The sequence below is a fragment of the Chrysemys picta genome, chromosome 15, assembly GCF_011386835.1.
Source record: "Chrysemys picta bellii isolate R12L10 chromosome 15, ASM1138683v2, whole genome shotgun sequence".
NCBI classification, from domain to species: Eukaryota; Metazoa; Chordata; order Testudines; family Emydidae; genus Chrysemys; species Chrysemys picta.
In genome coordinates this window covers 21279027-21295045 of record NC_088805.1, presented here as the reverse complement: position 1 = coordinate 21295045, position 16019 = coordinate 21279027, and the positions used below count along the sequence as shown (strand labels likewise).

The 16019-nt window shown below is 40.3% G+C and overlaps 1 protein-coding gene across 8 annotated transcripts in view; it reads left to right on the top strand.

Moving 5' to 3' along the window:
* SFSWAP (splicing factor SWAP) overlaps positions 1 to 14841 on the top strand; it is a 104662-nt gene extending 89821 nt beyond the window's left edge. For 5 of the 8 annotated variants that reach the window (XM_008163471.4, XM_005299538.5, XM_065568580.1 and 2 more), the window contains 5 exons: positions 2214 to 2369; positions 3557 to 3682; positions 10953 to 11123; positions 12105 to 12177; positions 14417 to 14841. In XM_008163471.4, the coding sequence (XP_008161693.1) occupies positions 2214 to 2369; positions 3557 to 3682; positions 10953 to 11123; positions 12105 to 12177; positions 14417 to 14482 (592 nt within the window). In that variant the 3' untranslated portion in view covers positions 14483 to 14841. The remainder of the gene's footprint in view (positions 1 to 2213; positions 2370 to 3556; positions 3683 to 10952; positions 11124 to 12104; positions 12178 to 14416) is intronic. The other 3 variants (XM_008163473.4, XM_008163472.4, XR_010592892.1) reach the window with 2 other exon arrangements.
* Positions 14842 to 16019: the final 1178 nt, after the last annotated feature.

Sequence of the window (16019 nt, the reverse complement as noted above, 5' to 3'; positions counted from 1 at the left end):
TTTCAAATGTTAAAGAATTTGTGTATAGGTGTTAATTTGACTTTCCATTTACCTTGATATGTGAATTACTGGCTCCTGGTTGCTATTGCTTATGTAGTTGTAAAAATACATTGGGCATATCATTCTCAAGGGATAATTTGGTAAAGCATAAGAATTGTAGTTAATTTGTTGGGGCAAGTTAATAGGGGATGAGCTGAGGGAAGTGAAGCTAAAATATAAGTTTATTTAACTTTTCAGAGCATATTTAATTTTTGTTTTGCCTTTTTTTTTTTTGTATGAGCGATAAGCCAAACCTGTCTCACAAGCAAGTGATTTTAGAGGCTTTTACATAACTTTTAAAAAATCCTTGTGTGTAATATTTTATTTTTAGAAGTGTAGCAAATTGCTATTTGGTATAAATGAGATTAAGAGTGCGATATATTTTTATTTGTTCTTACACTGTTAACATACTAGAGTCACAGCTTAGTAAATACGCATGATGCACCATTGATGTTAATATAGCTTAATTTTTAAATAGTTTACTTAATTTAATCTTGTACCTTACAGTAGAAGTTGCAGAATTCACTTCCTGTTCAAATAACATCACTGATTCAGGGTGATATAAGATATTTAATTATGTAGTGCTTAAATGTGTGATCAAAGCAATTCTCCTAGACAAGGTAAAAACTGTAGATATGCGAGGAACCCAGCTGTATCAATTTTGCAGTCCTTGTCATGTTAACAATGACTCCTTTCCATACATACGTATTCCTTCCATTACTGTTCCCAAATGTGTATCCCGAAGCTCTTGGGATAAAAGAGCTCTTGATATACCAAGGATTTGATTGCAGACCAAGAAGATGCATCTAGAGTTTTAGAAAGCAGTAAAGCATGCACAATAGCCCCATAGTGTGTTGCAGCACTGCTTCCTGTGAACACTTTAGCTCAATAAAGATATTGCCTCAAGTTCACAAATTAGTAACTAAAGTCTAATGCAAAAAGATGTGGGTGAATTTGTTAGAACTGTTTTGGAAAACAAGCAAGTTTTGGGACCCTCTTGTTTAGCTATAGTCAACACTCCATCAGTGCCCCTTTTTCCTAATAAACTTCAAAGCACCATAACAAATTTGACGTAAATTGTATCTGATAGTGGTGCTCTGTTCTAGTAGCATAGAATGTCAATCATTGAAGTTTTACGCATGATGTTCTAGCTGAGAAGTTTCAAATTTCACAGTTGATGACCAGTAAATATAAATAATGACCATATTAATGAGAGTATGAATCTTCCTATTTTGTATGAAATAGATCATCATAGCACAAAATCTAGGATAATGCATGGGGCATGAGTTGGAAGAAGGGAGGAGAAAAGGGACTGCAAAGCAACTCATTACACAGTGAATGATTTAATGATTTTGCAGATAAAATGTAAGTCTGCATTTTGAACTTGTGAGTAGGGCTGGAAGCTCTAAACTTCCATTTGATGTTAATCACTTTCCTGGTATATTTTAGTAATAGCTTACTGCTAAGCCACCTACTCCATTTATCCAGTTAATGAACCATGGGTAGTAATTAGGAGCAGGATGCATCATTAAAGGGTTTGTAAACCAAGCTGGATGGAATAGGTAAATGTGTGCTATGTTTTTCATTGGCCCAGTTTCAAAAATTCAACTAAAATTTACCTTAAAATAGCAGTCCCTCACCTGTTTTGTAAAATGGGTGTTTCCTGTTGCTCCAAAATCCATCCATTCATCTTGGAGGCAATATCTATTCAAATACTTCCACTTTCTTCAGATGTAATGTGACCTGATAACTTTATAGAATAATGAATTTCTAAGAGAGCCTATTAAACAATATTACTGGTATTAACTTACTTTATTTAAAGGAGTACAATGCCTTATGAATTTCTCATGAAGTCTAGTTTAAAATAATAATTCCATGTATTCCAGTGAAAAAGTTAAGCCATTTTTTAATCATTTAAAGGCTAGTGGCTAAATCTCTTCAGGTTGAAGTGATTGGAAAAATGTTATAGAACCAAAACAATCATACCCAATTCATAAATATTTTAAGCTAATGCATTTTTCTCTGACTGTTTGGACTTTTGTAGGCTGGTCCATGTAAGCATGCTTTCACTAAGGTTCAGCTTTGGTTAAGGGATTAAGTCTTTTCAAGATTCTAGTTAATACCAAAACTAGAACATTTATTCTCAATGTGAAGTGTGTGCCTCCATATCACAGACTCACAGCATCCACAGGGACACTGAGCATGGAGCCGAGTCTGAGCAACTCATCAATGGCAGCAGCAACAGAGCGAGAAAATTATCAGGCAGCTTCGACAACGAAAAGATTTGACTGCTGGAGCTCTTTAGAGGGAAATCCTGGTAAAACGTCAAGGTGTCTGACTGACCTCAAACTTTATAATCTGTTTTTTCCTTTAATCCTTCTGAAAGGCCTGGTAAAGGTCAGATTTCTAAGTTGAAAAGCAGTTAAATAGCAATATGGTACTTAACTGCTGTTGTGATTTTCCTTTCAGTAGGTCTGTTTGACTGTAATAGGATCTATGATTTACAAATGGCTTGTCTATTAGTCATTGCAAAATTTGGTTTTCTGAAGAAAATGAATGCTTGAGGTGCATGGGGTAAAGTATCTTGTATAAAGGAGAGTGGAGTAAAAATTCAAAATCCCTAAGCAAAATGATTAGATCTACATATCTTATTGGGAACAGAGCTAACTACTACTAAGGTATTTTTCAAGTAAAGGAAAGATTTTTGCTTTTTTCCTATTGTATGTATTCTCTATTGGAAAATGCTCAGGTTTTACTTTTACAAACACTTAGTGTTAAATCTTTGAGATAAGCATGCGCTCTTACATTGATCTCTAATCTTAACTGGGCGCGCTCTGTTTCTCTCTGTAGGCCAGACATTTCAAGTTGAAATGCTAATGCTAAACAGTATTGGTCAGGAGTTGTTAGTCAGTTGCATAGGTTGAAAGTATTGAGTAATCAGGATTTCCTGCAGAATAAGGAACAGAATTTCTTTGACTTGTCAATATTCAGTGGAAACTTACAAATTTCAAAACAAAATGATCTTTTAAACTCAGTCTCTTCACTGTTTTCAATTTACCTGCATGATGCAGCAACACCTAGATACTGCTAATTTGGAAAGACAAAGTCAAGTCTAACTTTAAGATTCTAGGCTTTAAACCAAAATGGACTTAAGCAGAACAGTTAGCAAACTCTGTCTTCCATGAGAGGTAACTGACTAACTGCACTGTGACATTCCAGTGCTAATATGAGTTGAGAGTGGTTCACATGGCACCTCTTCCCTGTTGAGAGTGAAGAGCAAGTCATGCATTCTCATACATATTAATATAAATAAATAAAATATTTTGATGGTGAGAAACCCTTGTGACACTAGCAAGCCTTAGAGACTAGGAATATCCCATGTTGATATGAAATCAAATAAGCATTTGAAAGGCACCATAGTTGGGTTCGATGACAGCATAATCCACTGAAATAAAAATAATACAACAAATTACGGCATTAACAACAACAAAAAATAAAACTTTCCCCTCCCGTTCAGGTCGCGATCGAGATCTCCTCGGAGAAGGGTCCACTCACCTGAAAGGCGAAGAGAGGAAAGGGCTGTCCCAACGGCTTATCGCATTAGTAACAGTCCTGGAATGAGTAGGAAACGCACACGTTCCAGGTATGTGCACCAGTCATGACAAATGCCCCATGTGGGGTTTTAAATATTGTGTGTTGCTTTGTATGTACTGTTTATGTAAAGCTTGTTTTTTCTGTGAGCTGAGGCTTTGTTTCAGCCATGATTTATATAATGATTAACAAGCCAACCTGCGAAAAAACAGTTTGCAAGTAGAAACACTGGTCCCTCCTGTATAGAATGTGTGTACAGGTCTACAGCATAAAATGATGAGCATGTACATGCTTTGGATGTATCTAGTACAGTGACAGGTTATTTTACAGTTCATGTTTGCTGCTTGATGCACTGTAATTGGAGTATTCTAACCCCTTCGCGGTCTGAAACATCTTTGCTGTGCTTTCCTTCCTGCAAATACTGGAAACCGTTCAGATTTGTACTTGGAATTCCCAGGGTCTGGCTACACTCCTTACCCCTTGGTAAGATTCTCTGGCTGTAGTTGCACAAACAGTGTGCCGAAATGCCATGCAATATTGGCATTTTAGTTGAGTGAAAATTGCATAGTCATGATTGGATCTAAAGCTAACTAATGGGGAGGGGGGACAATACACTTTAGCACACATTACGTTTTAGAATAAAATATATTTTGAATGTACAAGTGGAACTCAGCCTGTAAAATGGTCAGTGTTTTTTTCCTGTAGGAGTTGTGGTTTCTTTCTACCATGTACACTGCAGCCAGGGCCGGCTCTAGGTTTTTTGCTGCCCCAAGCAAAAAAATTTTTGGCTGCCCCCCACCCTCCCCCCAACTGCACCCTCCTGCTGCCCCAGCCCTGGTCACTGGTAACTCGCTCCCAGGGCAGGTCATTCAGCAGGAATTTTGGATGTGCACAGAACACAGACAGGATTGGTTCCCATATGGTTACAGAACTGCAGTAAAGTGGAACAATTTTCAGCTTGTGTGACTGGAGGATATCTGGGTGCATATTATAAGACTGTCCTATATAAATGAGGAAAAGCTGAGGTGCCTTTATTATTCTTTTGTTCCATTCTTTGTTTCTATGGGGAATGCACTATCATGGTCTTCCTTTTAAACAAACAAAACTAAAACTTAAAAAAAAACAAAAAAACCGCAATGGCTGTTGATAATAGCAATTCCAGTCCTAACAACCACTGGGAAGCATTTCTTGCTCAATTTATTCTACTTTTTCTACAGCAAGTTACAGTGGATCAGTATATTTGATTTGGGAGAAATGAAGTAACAGCTCCCCAAATTGAGCTTGAGCACTCCTGAATTTTGAGCGTGTTCAAATCTGGAAGGCAGGTGCTAGATTCCCTTTCTGAATATTAGCTATATCTGGAGAAGAGAAGTCAATTTCTGCTTCCATGGCTCAGAAGTGGAAATCCTCCTAACCTGGTTCTGTATCTAAAGCTGCCCAGGTCCAGAGCCTCCCCTCCCTTACTTTTCATTTTAAATTCTAGTGGGATCCACATACCTCCCTTGGTAGGCTTCAAATAAAGAGGTGCACCGTCCATTTAGTCCCCCCAATTCCTTCTTTGGGGGAGAGCCCAGGGCTGGGGCGGCAGGGGATGTGGGTGCGGGCCAGAGATGGGGCAGTAGGGGTGCGGGGGGTGGAGGGGAAGAGCCCAGGGCTGGGACGGCAGGAGTTGCGGGTGGGGGGAGAGCCCAGGGCTGGGGCAGCAAGGAAGTGCGGGTAGGGGGAGAGCCCAGGGCTGGAGCAGCGGGGGAGTGCAGGTGGGGGCCAGAGCTGGGGCAGCAGAGGGTGTGGGCGGGGGGCGGCAAAAAACCTAGAGCTGGCTCTGTTCCTACCATTCACAGCAAGCTGCAGATTTCAGTTCCATATTCCTTTCCCACACCCTTTCCTGTTGCTAGTGGCCAACGGAATGCTGGGAAATGTAGTTCTTTCCCTGCTCCAGGGCTGGCTCTATAGGCAGGGAGCTAACCAAGGAACTACAGCTCCCAGGGCCCCATGTTGGTTCTCAGCTCCCATGCTGGATTCTTGCGCCCCTTGCAAATCTGCCGCCCCAAGCAACTGCTTGCTTTGCTGGTGCCTAGAGCCGGCCCTGACTGCAGCCGCCTATGTACTGGAAATGTGGAATTTCGGTTTTCATGATAAGAAAAATAAATGCTCTGTTACCTACTTTTGTCAGAGATGCTTTGTGCAGTCTGTGCTCTGAAGAGGAGAAACCGCAGTTTGTGTTACTTTAGGGACATTAGACCAAAAAAATTTCCAAAACCAAAAAAAATTGTTTACCTGGGGCTTTTTTTACTGTTTCACTTTTTGTACAGTTGACTTCTCTAGTCATGTGCTGCTCTTATGGTGAATATTTATTAATAAAAGTATTTTTCAATATCTTTCTACAATTTAAAGTAATTGCATACCTACCATTGTCCTAAATTTTTAAACAGGCATATTCTGAAAGCATTGTGTGATAAACATTACATTTAAAACACCTGTTGTAAAATTTGATTTCTTCTGGATCTTCATTTTTGTGCTAAAATGCATATTTACTAAGCATAAATATATTTTGATTACATTACTATGGTTATTCAATCAATATAAAGTCTAAGCATACTGAAAAAATGATCACTTACTTTAGCAGCCCAAAACACGGTAAAAATTTAATAAAATTAATTACTAATGTGTTCTATCATAAGCCATGAATCACTTTTTCCATTGCCTTTACATGCTCAACACAGATACGGTCTTTCTGAAATGAAAAAGCTTTTTGTCTTGTTTTAGTCTGTAATGAGAAGATTACATAAGTAAAACATCATTTCAGGTCAGTGAGCTCCGTAGAACAGTACACGTTTGCAAAGTTTTTAAGGGTTGATGGGCATGCACTCTTGCACCCTCAATTTAGGTGTGCAAATATTTGTGCAATGTGTGCACTCATCAGTTTGGGAGCACACACGTGCATATGCACTCACAAAGCTAAATTAGATGCACTCTTTGGGGTAACTGCATCTAAAGTGTGCATGTCACAATTTCATATGCCTGTCTCGGAATCCTACTCAGTCCCAAATTTAGGTTGCTTATCTTTTGGGTGGTGGAAAAGCAGCAAATTATTTTCATTGTTGTCCATGTTTGGTTAAAAAAGTACTTGGTCTCCACTTGTCTTTTTTTTTAAATGAGAATAATCCCTATTATGTATCCCATTGCATAGCAGCAGTGCATCCAAGTTGAGGAATTATATGTCCTTTTACTCTCTTTCCTGACAGCAAAAGTTAAAAACATGGTAGAATCCAAGTTGCAAACTCCTGTAACTTATTAATAGAGGGGGTGATCGCACAGTTTAAAGCTGCGGTTCTCAACCGGGGGTCCACGGGCCCCTATGGATCCATGAGGAGAAGCCCTGAGCCCATGGGTTAAGTTGGACAGGGCACCGGGGGCATTGCCCTACAAACTGCAGTGCCTTAACCAAAGTGGGGCAGTCCCGGGGGCACAGACACACACCCCACCTCCTCCTCTCCCCTGCCTCCTGGCCAGCTTGGAAGGAGGAAGTTGGAGCTGGGCAATGCAAGGCGGCAGCTGCTGCTCTTGCTGGTACCATTGGGCGGACAGCTGCAGCACACCCCCATCCCAGAGCCCCAGCTGCTCCTCAGTTCCCAGCTCCCTTTGACTGCTCATGCAGCCAGTAGGAGCCACCCAGGTGGGGGGGACCTGGCTCGGGGGTTAGCAGAGCCCCTGGGAGCAGGAACCACACAGCCTCTAGGTTCCCCCCCCCCCCCCCCTTCTGCACCCTGAGCTACCCCCCTGCCTGCATACAGTTCCTAGCTGCACCCTGCCTGCACCCTTGAACAGTTTTCAAACTTTTTGAGCTGAGCACACCCTCCCCTTTAAGTTATAATTTTTGGCTGCACCCCAGACCAACTCAGACAGCCTGGGTGGCCTTCTGAGGTGACTCAGGCTGGAGGTGGCTCTCTCTCCCCTGGCTCTGCCGTGCAGAGCTGGCCCAAGCCCCACCGGGCCCGGCCCCAGCAAAATAAAAGTCAAACTACGCCTATGGGGCCTGGCCGAAGCTCCAGCACCCCGCAGAGCTAAAGTCCCAAGGCGCCCTCAACACCCCCTCTCCTCTGTGTCCTGGAGTAGTTATAGCATGTTGGGGAGGGGCTCAAAAAGAAAACATTGGAGAACCCCTGGTTTAAAGGAAACCTCACCAGTTTATTTCATCTGGTTAATTAGTTTTTCATATTTATTGCCTCATAGTAACAAAAGACCCTGTTGCATACTCCTGGTGGTTTGGGTCAAGTAGATCAGAAGACTCAACATTCATAAGTCTTAAGATTCTCCCTTCCCTGAAAAACCAGAATGTCAGGGAAAATGAATCCTTTCCCCCAAGTCATGCACTAGGTGTGCATACACTTAAGTTCAGTATTTAGTGGCATGAGTTGCTGACAATTCAGTCGTTTAGATGAATAGAGGATTCTTACAGTTGCTACACTACTAGGGGTGCTGAATTGTGACTGCTTGCTTTGAAGACCTCCATGATTCAAGAAGGAAATCTGTTTTTACCCTTTTTAAAATTATTTTAAATAGCATTATCCTCTTAATATGGATAGAAACCATATATAGCCGATCTCCAGCACAAAGCTGAAACTAAGATCTTGTGGGTATGGTTCACTGAACGATACATAATAAAAACTGGCAGTAAATGCCAAAAATTCAAACAACTGGGGAAACAGTATTAGACAAACATACATGCAGCTTGCTAGTCATATTACTAGGGTTCAGTGAAATTTCTAAGCAAAAAAATCATGAGTGAAGCTGGCTTGTTGGATTTTTATGAATGGAAAACATACTACCTGCAAGGACCCGGAAGCCACCTTTCCTTGTGTCAACTTCAATGAATTAGCGACCTCTTGTTCATTAAGTATAGTGAGACATATTTCTAGAGTACATCTGATTTGCCTTTTCCAATGTGGGTCCTCTTCCTGTATTTCTAAATTGCCTATAATAATCCACCTAACCATGAGATCAGTGAAAAAAGTAGAGTATGTTCAAATCAAAAAGTGACAAGAAATGGCCGTAGTTTAAGAATGTGTATGGTACTTCCACTCCAGATAGATAGATATATATTTGGGACACTGTTTATAAGTACATCCTGTTTATGGTATGGGCTGTTGAGAAATAAGCCATGGAAAATTGAGATGTGACTAATATAATACTGTTTGATATTTTACTACTAGAATGTCATTACATGTTGTTAGAATAAAAACTTAAAAAATAAAAAAGCTTACAGTGAAACATTTTTACTTTTAAAAAAGGACTATTAAAAACTTAATGAATACTTGTGCTCTATGAAATATGTTCACAGCACAAAAATATGGTTTGCTGCTTAAGAAACTCAGCAATTAAAATACAGAGCTTACCAGTCAAGGGATAGCTGAGTCCCATGGCTTTTCTCCTTATGGTAATGGGGAGCTTAAATAGGTCAGTGAACCTGTCTGATGTTCAGTATCACTTGGTAAGTATAAGTAATTAATGTATTTGTTTTTGTCACGAATAGTGTTTTCTATTTTAAATACAAGTAAAAGTGTAACCGTTTTGTAATTATAAGATTGTGTTTTTTTAAGTTCCAAATGTTAACTGATATTTCAAAAGTGAAGTCTCTTCCTGGATTAAGTCTTAAGCATCAAAGATGTACAGTACTTGTTTGCCATTGTTCATGTTATATTGTTACAACAAAATTGATATTTTATTCCCTAAGCAAGTTTTTGTTTAATGTTATCAATTATTCATTTTCTAGAATGCATTAATTACCTTTGGACTGTGCATAGTATTTATCTAAAACGTAATAATTATTCCACTGACTGCCCGGAAAATTACCTTTGGTTGCTAATGTTAGCTCACTGGAAATGTTACCCAAAAGAATAAGATGTAGAGAATGATATGGGGTATATATAGTGCTTTAAAGAGTGTACTTTTGCAACTTTACCTCCATTCATCCATAAAACTACTAAGTACAGAAATGTAAGACACTTTTCTCATCTTCCAGAGCTGTGCTAGGCTTTTTTATGAAATCATAAATTTTCCAGAACTTCATTCCATACATTATTATAACTTTCTTATTAAAGATACTCTCTTAGGCTAGTAAATACACTAAAAAGTACATTAATTGGGCTATTCAGGGGCAAAAAATTCCATGGAAATTGGAGTGAGCTAATAATTGACATTTAGAATGTGGCTTGAAATGTTAAGGCACAGTAGAAGCATCAAGCAACTTGTAATCTACTTCCAATGAGTAGATTGTAAAAGTTATAGCAGAACTTTTTGGATTCCTCAGTGGACATTAATAGTTTGTTTTTTGTTAAGCTTTTAAAAATAGAGAGAGAGTAAAGTAGTAGAATAGGGAGACAGAAACACAATGAATTGTTGCATGGAGGTTGATTCAGTAATCTTAATTACACAACTGGGATGTTAGTCTGTAAATTCATAGCAAGCTATAAACGTCTAGATTACTCAGTCTCCAGTGTTACCTTTAGAATTAAACACTAGAGTTCAGTGCTGGATATAGTTTTAAAATATTTGTGTTGTCCCCTTGTTTTGTCAACAATAAAAATAATTTTATGTACCCATAAATCTACTTTATTTCTATTTTTTTTAGTAATAATTGTCAGTTATAGCTAACGGTCATGTCTACTCAAAGCAATCCCAAGCATATTGCTTTGGGTAGGACTATTTGAGAAATACAGTAGCTCAGTTGTAATTTTGTTTCAGACTGAAGTTTGTCATGCAGTAGGTTTGGTCATCGAAACCTATTTGTTGGTTTAGAGGGAAAATATATGGTATCAGTTTGCCTTTTAGATGAGACGGTCCATAGTTCTATTAGAATGGATTAAAAAAATAAAGACTGTGAACACTCATGTTCCAGGTCATTAGGGAGTTAGGATCAAACTTTCCCTATAGCCAGGTTATTTTATAATTGTCCATTACAGGATTTTCTTGCACCTTGCTCTGAAACATCTGATTCCTGATTAGTATGTTAATGTCTGTGTTTCTGTGGAGGTCAAGTAAGGGCTGAGGAGCAAGTACTCTTAATGCTCAGGTACTGGGTTGAAGTCTGGGAATCATAATATATAGGTTAACTATGAGGACTCCTGGGAGTTTTTCCTTCCTACTATCATAGGAATATAACCACCCATGGTATGATGGTTACAGTGTGTACTCAATGCACAAGGAGCACCACATCCAGGAGGGCTAGAAGATCTGTTAGAAATGACTAATACGATTTCTGCTTAAACTGGTTAACAGCATATAATTTTAAATCTCCTCTAATAAAATGCTTCCTTTTTCAGAAGCCCCCATGAAAAGAAGAAGAAACGACGGTCTAGATCATGTACCAAGTCCAAAGCTAGGTCTCATTCACCATCCATGTCACCTGGCAAACAGTCCACACATAAGAACTCTGTACGTTCAACTAGTGTATCTCCTGTGGAGAGTAGGGAATCCAGCCAAGAACGCTCCAGGTAACACTTTCACAACGGCATATGGGGATACTGACAGCTTTTGACCCTTTGATTGGATTTGTGCAGGGAGAATTGTAATACAAGTTATGTAGAGCTACAAGAAGTTAGGGCTGTGTGCCACTGTGGTTTTGGGGTGGGGGGTACTAGAACTGTGCTGGGTACCTGAGATTGTGAGGAACCCTATGAGACTCTCAGGGCCAAATTTTAAAAAGGGTGAATTTTCTAATAAACATTTCAGGCGGGAGGAAATGATAGAGAACTCAATTGCCTGAAGAGCATGTGTAAAATGTGAGAGATGAAATAGTCATTTAAGGGAGGCACAACAGGAATAGTGCAACTTTTCCATAAACACATCTCAGTGCAACTTGAACCAAAGTGATACTATTGAGACCTCCATAATCTAAATCCTACAGTTAAAATGTGGTTAATGTTACTAAAAATCATAATACTTCATTGGGATGGATTTCTTTAAGTTTCTCCTTTTGATTGTAATTGTTATTGAGGATTCATAAGTGAATTACCCCATTGAGTAGAGTCTGTTCACAGTTCCTACACTGATACTCAGAGCTCTCTATAGCAGTAGTTCTCAAACTTTTGTACTGGTGACCCCTTTCACATAGCAAGCCTCTGAGTGCAACCCCCCCGCCCCCCTTCTAAATTAAAAACACTTTTTATATATTTAACACCATTATAAATGCTGGAGGCAAAGCGGGGTTTGTAGGCTGACAGCTCACGACCCTCCGTGTAATAACCTTGTGACCCCCTGACGGGTCCCGACCCCCAGTTTGAGAACCCCTGCTCGATAGCATTGGCCACAGGTATGTGAGAGAGAACCTCTGTGACAGTGACCTGTATTGACTATAGTCCAGTGAAAACTATTGAGCAATCTGAGGGAGGCTCATGCACATACAAGACAGAATTGTTGCATGAGATATAGCTAGAAGATGTATACATTTCTAATTCTTAACTTTTAATTTTTAGGGGCGTTTCTCAGGAAACAGATGGCCAGATCTCTTCAGCAATCGTGTCTTCAGTGCAAAGTAAAATAACTCAGGTATGAATTAAGACACTCTCTATTGTTTACTGAAGTGTATTACCATTGTTGTAGCATGCTCCTTTAGATATTTTGTACAATTGTATGATGTAGAACAGGGATTGGCAGCCTTTGGTATGCGGCTCGTCAGGTTAAGCCCCCTGGCGGGCCGGGATGGTTTGTTTACCTACCGTGTCCGCAGGTTCAGCCAATCGTGGCTCCCACTGGACGCGGTTCGCCGTTCCAGGCCAATGGGGGTGGCGGGAAGCGACCGGCCAGCACATCCCTCGGCCCATGCCGCTTCCCACAACCCCCATTGGCCTCGGAATGAGACCGGTGCAAATTCAGTCATAAGTGGCAAAAATTACTGAGAGCCTAATCTTCCATGCAATGTCTTTTGTTGAAGAACCCATCTTGACACCAGGTTTGCAAAGCTCGCGTGGGGGGAAAATCATATTTCTTGTAAACTGTCGATATTTAATATTTATGTCACTGAGACAAACATGGATGCCATTTTTACTGAGACACTTTTCAGAGCAGAACTGCTTCTGTTATATTAAACTTTTACTCTTTACTTTTGCTTAAACAGTTGTCATTGGTGGGAAAGCTTAACTCAGACATAGGGGTGATAAAATAGAAGTAGAAAAGACTATTTATAGAAATTGTTCAGTCATTGGCAATATTGTTCTGCATAAAAATATCTGCCGGCTACAGCTAGAAAATTTCAGGTAAGTCTTGGACACTGACCTAGAATCATACTGTACTATCCAGATGAGTGAATTTCAACAGTGATAAGATCACCCTGTTTTTGGAAAATCATAATTGGAATGCTTAGGCATAACGGGAGAGTTAAAAAGAGGTGAAATGACTTCCAGTTGAAGTGCAATCTGTATGGTATTTCACAAGAAATATAGATGGAATGTAGAGGTGTAAGAGATGTGAGTGTTGTGCTTGGAAATAGGAAACGTTTCATTCCGAGCTCTGGGGAGGAGTTTTGACTGGCCATGCTTCCCTCTCCCCATTTACCCCATGGTTTGCTGTGGGGTTTTGTTTTGTGCTGCAGACTTTATCCTCCATGTGTGTGAGATGTGTACAGAGAGTGGTATGTAAAACCAGAAGTCCTAGTAGGTAATGGGCCCTTCATATCTGCAAGGGCATGCTTATCTCTCTGCATCTGTAATTTTTATAGATTGGGGTGTTTTTTTACTACTGTGTCTGTGGATGCTACACGTCCTACTAAAATTTTGGCTGAAAATAGACAAAAATAATACATTCTAAAGTTTTTCTTCTGGTGCTGAATTATAAATCTAAAAATAGGTTATTTCCAACAGGAAGTACCCTTAAATATAATAGTGCCGCAAGAACCACTTTTTTAAAAACAGATGTAGTAAGACTTATTTGCCAGTTCGGCATAATATAGCTGTACATTACTTTGCTGTGGATCACTACATGACGTCAACATCATGAAAAGCAGTCGATAAGAGCTAGATATTATCTTTTAGCCTATGTATAGCAAGTCATCTTTTGACATGCATTATGGAAGATGGATATTACTCTTTTGAAGTAAACACATTTTTAGTAATTTTGCATTTGGTATTCAGAAGTTTTTTTCATATATTTTGTAGTCATAAAGCTTTATGGAAGCCATCAGATTCAACTTACCTAAAATGACAGTTCTTTTGTGAGGCACGGTCTCTACTGGATATTGGCAGGACAGAATTAAGTGCTATGACTCTCTGGACAGCAGCTCTCTTATATTTCATTCTGACTTCGTAGAAGTACTTGTTGTTTGTTCAAAATACTATTCCCTAGTGTTCTAAAGGTGAATTTTAATTGCTGCAGCAAGAGTCTTCTCCAAATTCTCTTTTTTGGGGGGCGTGGTACCATTGGAATCAGAGTATCATGAAAATGAAAGTTTATGCTGCAGTGTATGCCCTTCATCTCGTGTGTATTGTGTATGGCCACTGCCTCGGTTCCATTCTTTCCACCTACTCACCTCACACACTTTCTACCCTATCGTTTGTTGTTTCATTTCTCTTTCGTATTTTTATTTTTTTACAGTGAGATTTAATTCTTAGCTATTTAAAAAGTTTGCTAGCTAGTTTATAATTATCGTATATGATTTTGTGAAATCAAGAGGGCAGTGCTCTGGGAAACTTACCAGTAGGACTGCTGACTTCAGTGCAGAGAGTTATACATTTCAAACTCTTGATTAAAAACTAAGGGAATTCTGACTATTTTTCCTCTATTCTCCCTACAGGATCTTATGGCCAAAGTGAGAGCGATGCTTGCAGCTTCCAAAAACATACAAACTAGTGCCTCCTGAGACTTGTTGAAGTGACCATCAAGAAAACGGTGTGAAGAGGAACACTTTAAAAAACTGCCTCATCTCAAATGTACAGCCGGCAAATTTTGCTCATTTTGGTTCAGTTCTCTTTTGTCTAAAGTTATCAAAACCTGAAGAACTGAAAACCTTATCTGTACAGAACTGTCCCGTTGGAACTTCAATGACTTTTTGCACCCAGAATCTCTCTTGACAGCTTTTGGTTTTTGTAAATTGATTTTTTTGACTAATTCTTCAGTAAGATTTTATGATCAGCAGTCTGTCTGTATATATGTAAATATCATGTTTCTGTGATAAAGTATTACTCAATAAAAGAGGAGAGAAACATCTTTTATTAGCTACACACTTGTTGGAAGTTGCTTAAGTGTGAGTGTTTTTTTCTTTACTTTCTTTTAAAGCAGTTCTTCAGGCAATGCTGTTGCTAAGTTGAACTGAAAAACACCTTTCAGCTTCTTTAGTTCATCAAATGATCTAAGCACATACATTGCTCAGCATGTTACACCAGAGTTGGTTTTCATACGGACTACAGAATTTTTTTATCCTTTATTAAACTCCAGTGTGCAGAGCACATTGGAAATCTCTGTTGTTTTCAGTAACAGCCCCCTTCCTTCTTCAAGATGAGCCTCTGCATTTTCACACTTAAGGGATCACTGTTCCTGCCTTGTGAGCATCTGGAGCCTTCTGGAACCTGGGCCAGTGGGGCCACTTGCCCCTCTCTCCAGGGCCGGCTCTAGGCACCAGCAAAGCAAGCAATTGCTTGGGGCGGCAGATTTGCAAGGGACGCAAGAATCCAGCATGGGAGCTGAGAACCAACATGGGGCCCTGGGAGCTGTAGTTCCTTGGTTAGCTCCCTGCCCATAGAGCCAGCCCCGGAGCAGGGAAAGAACTACATTTCCCAGTATTCCCTTGGCCACTAGCAACAGGAAAGGGTGTGGGAAAGGAGTATGGAACTGAAATCTGCAGCTTGCTGTGAATGGTAGGAACAGAGCCAGCTCTAGGTTTTTTGCCGCCCACACCCCCTGCTGCCCCAGCCCTGGCCCCCACCTGCACTCCCCTGCTGCCCCAGCCCTGGGCTCTTCCTCTCCCCCCGCACCCCCTACTGCCCCATCTCTGGCCCCCACCCACACCCCCTGCCGCCCCAGCCCTGGGCTCTTCCCCCCCACCCGCACCTCCTGCCGCCACAGCCCTGGGCTCTCCCCCAAAGAAGGAATTGGGGGGACTAAATGGACGGTGCACCTCTTTATCTGAAGCCTACCAAGGGAGGTATGTGGATCCCACTAGAATTTAAAATGAAAAGTAAGGGAGGGGAGGCTCTGGACCTGGGCAGCTTTAGATACAGTACCAGGTCAGGAGGATTTCCACTTCTGAGCCATGGAAGCAGAAATTGACTTCTCTTCTCCAGATATAGCTAATATTCAGAAAGGGAATCTAGCACCTGCCTTCCAGATTTGAACACGCTCAAAATTCAGGAGTGCTCAAGCTCAATTTGGGCAGCTGTTACTTCATTTCCCCCAAATCA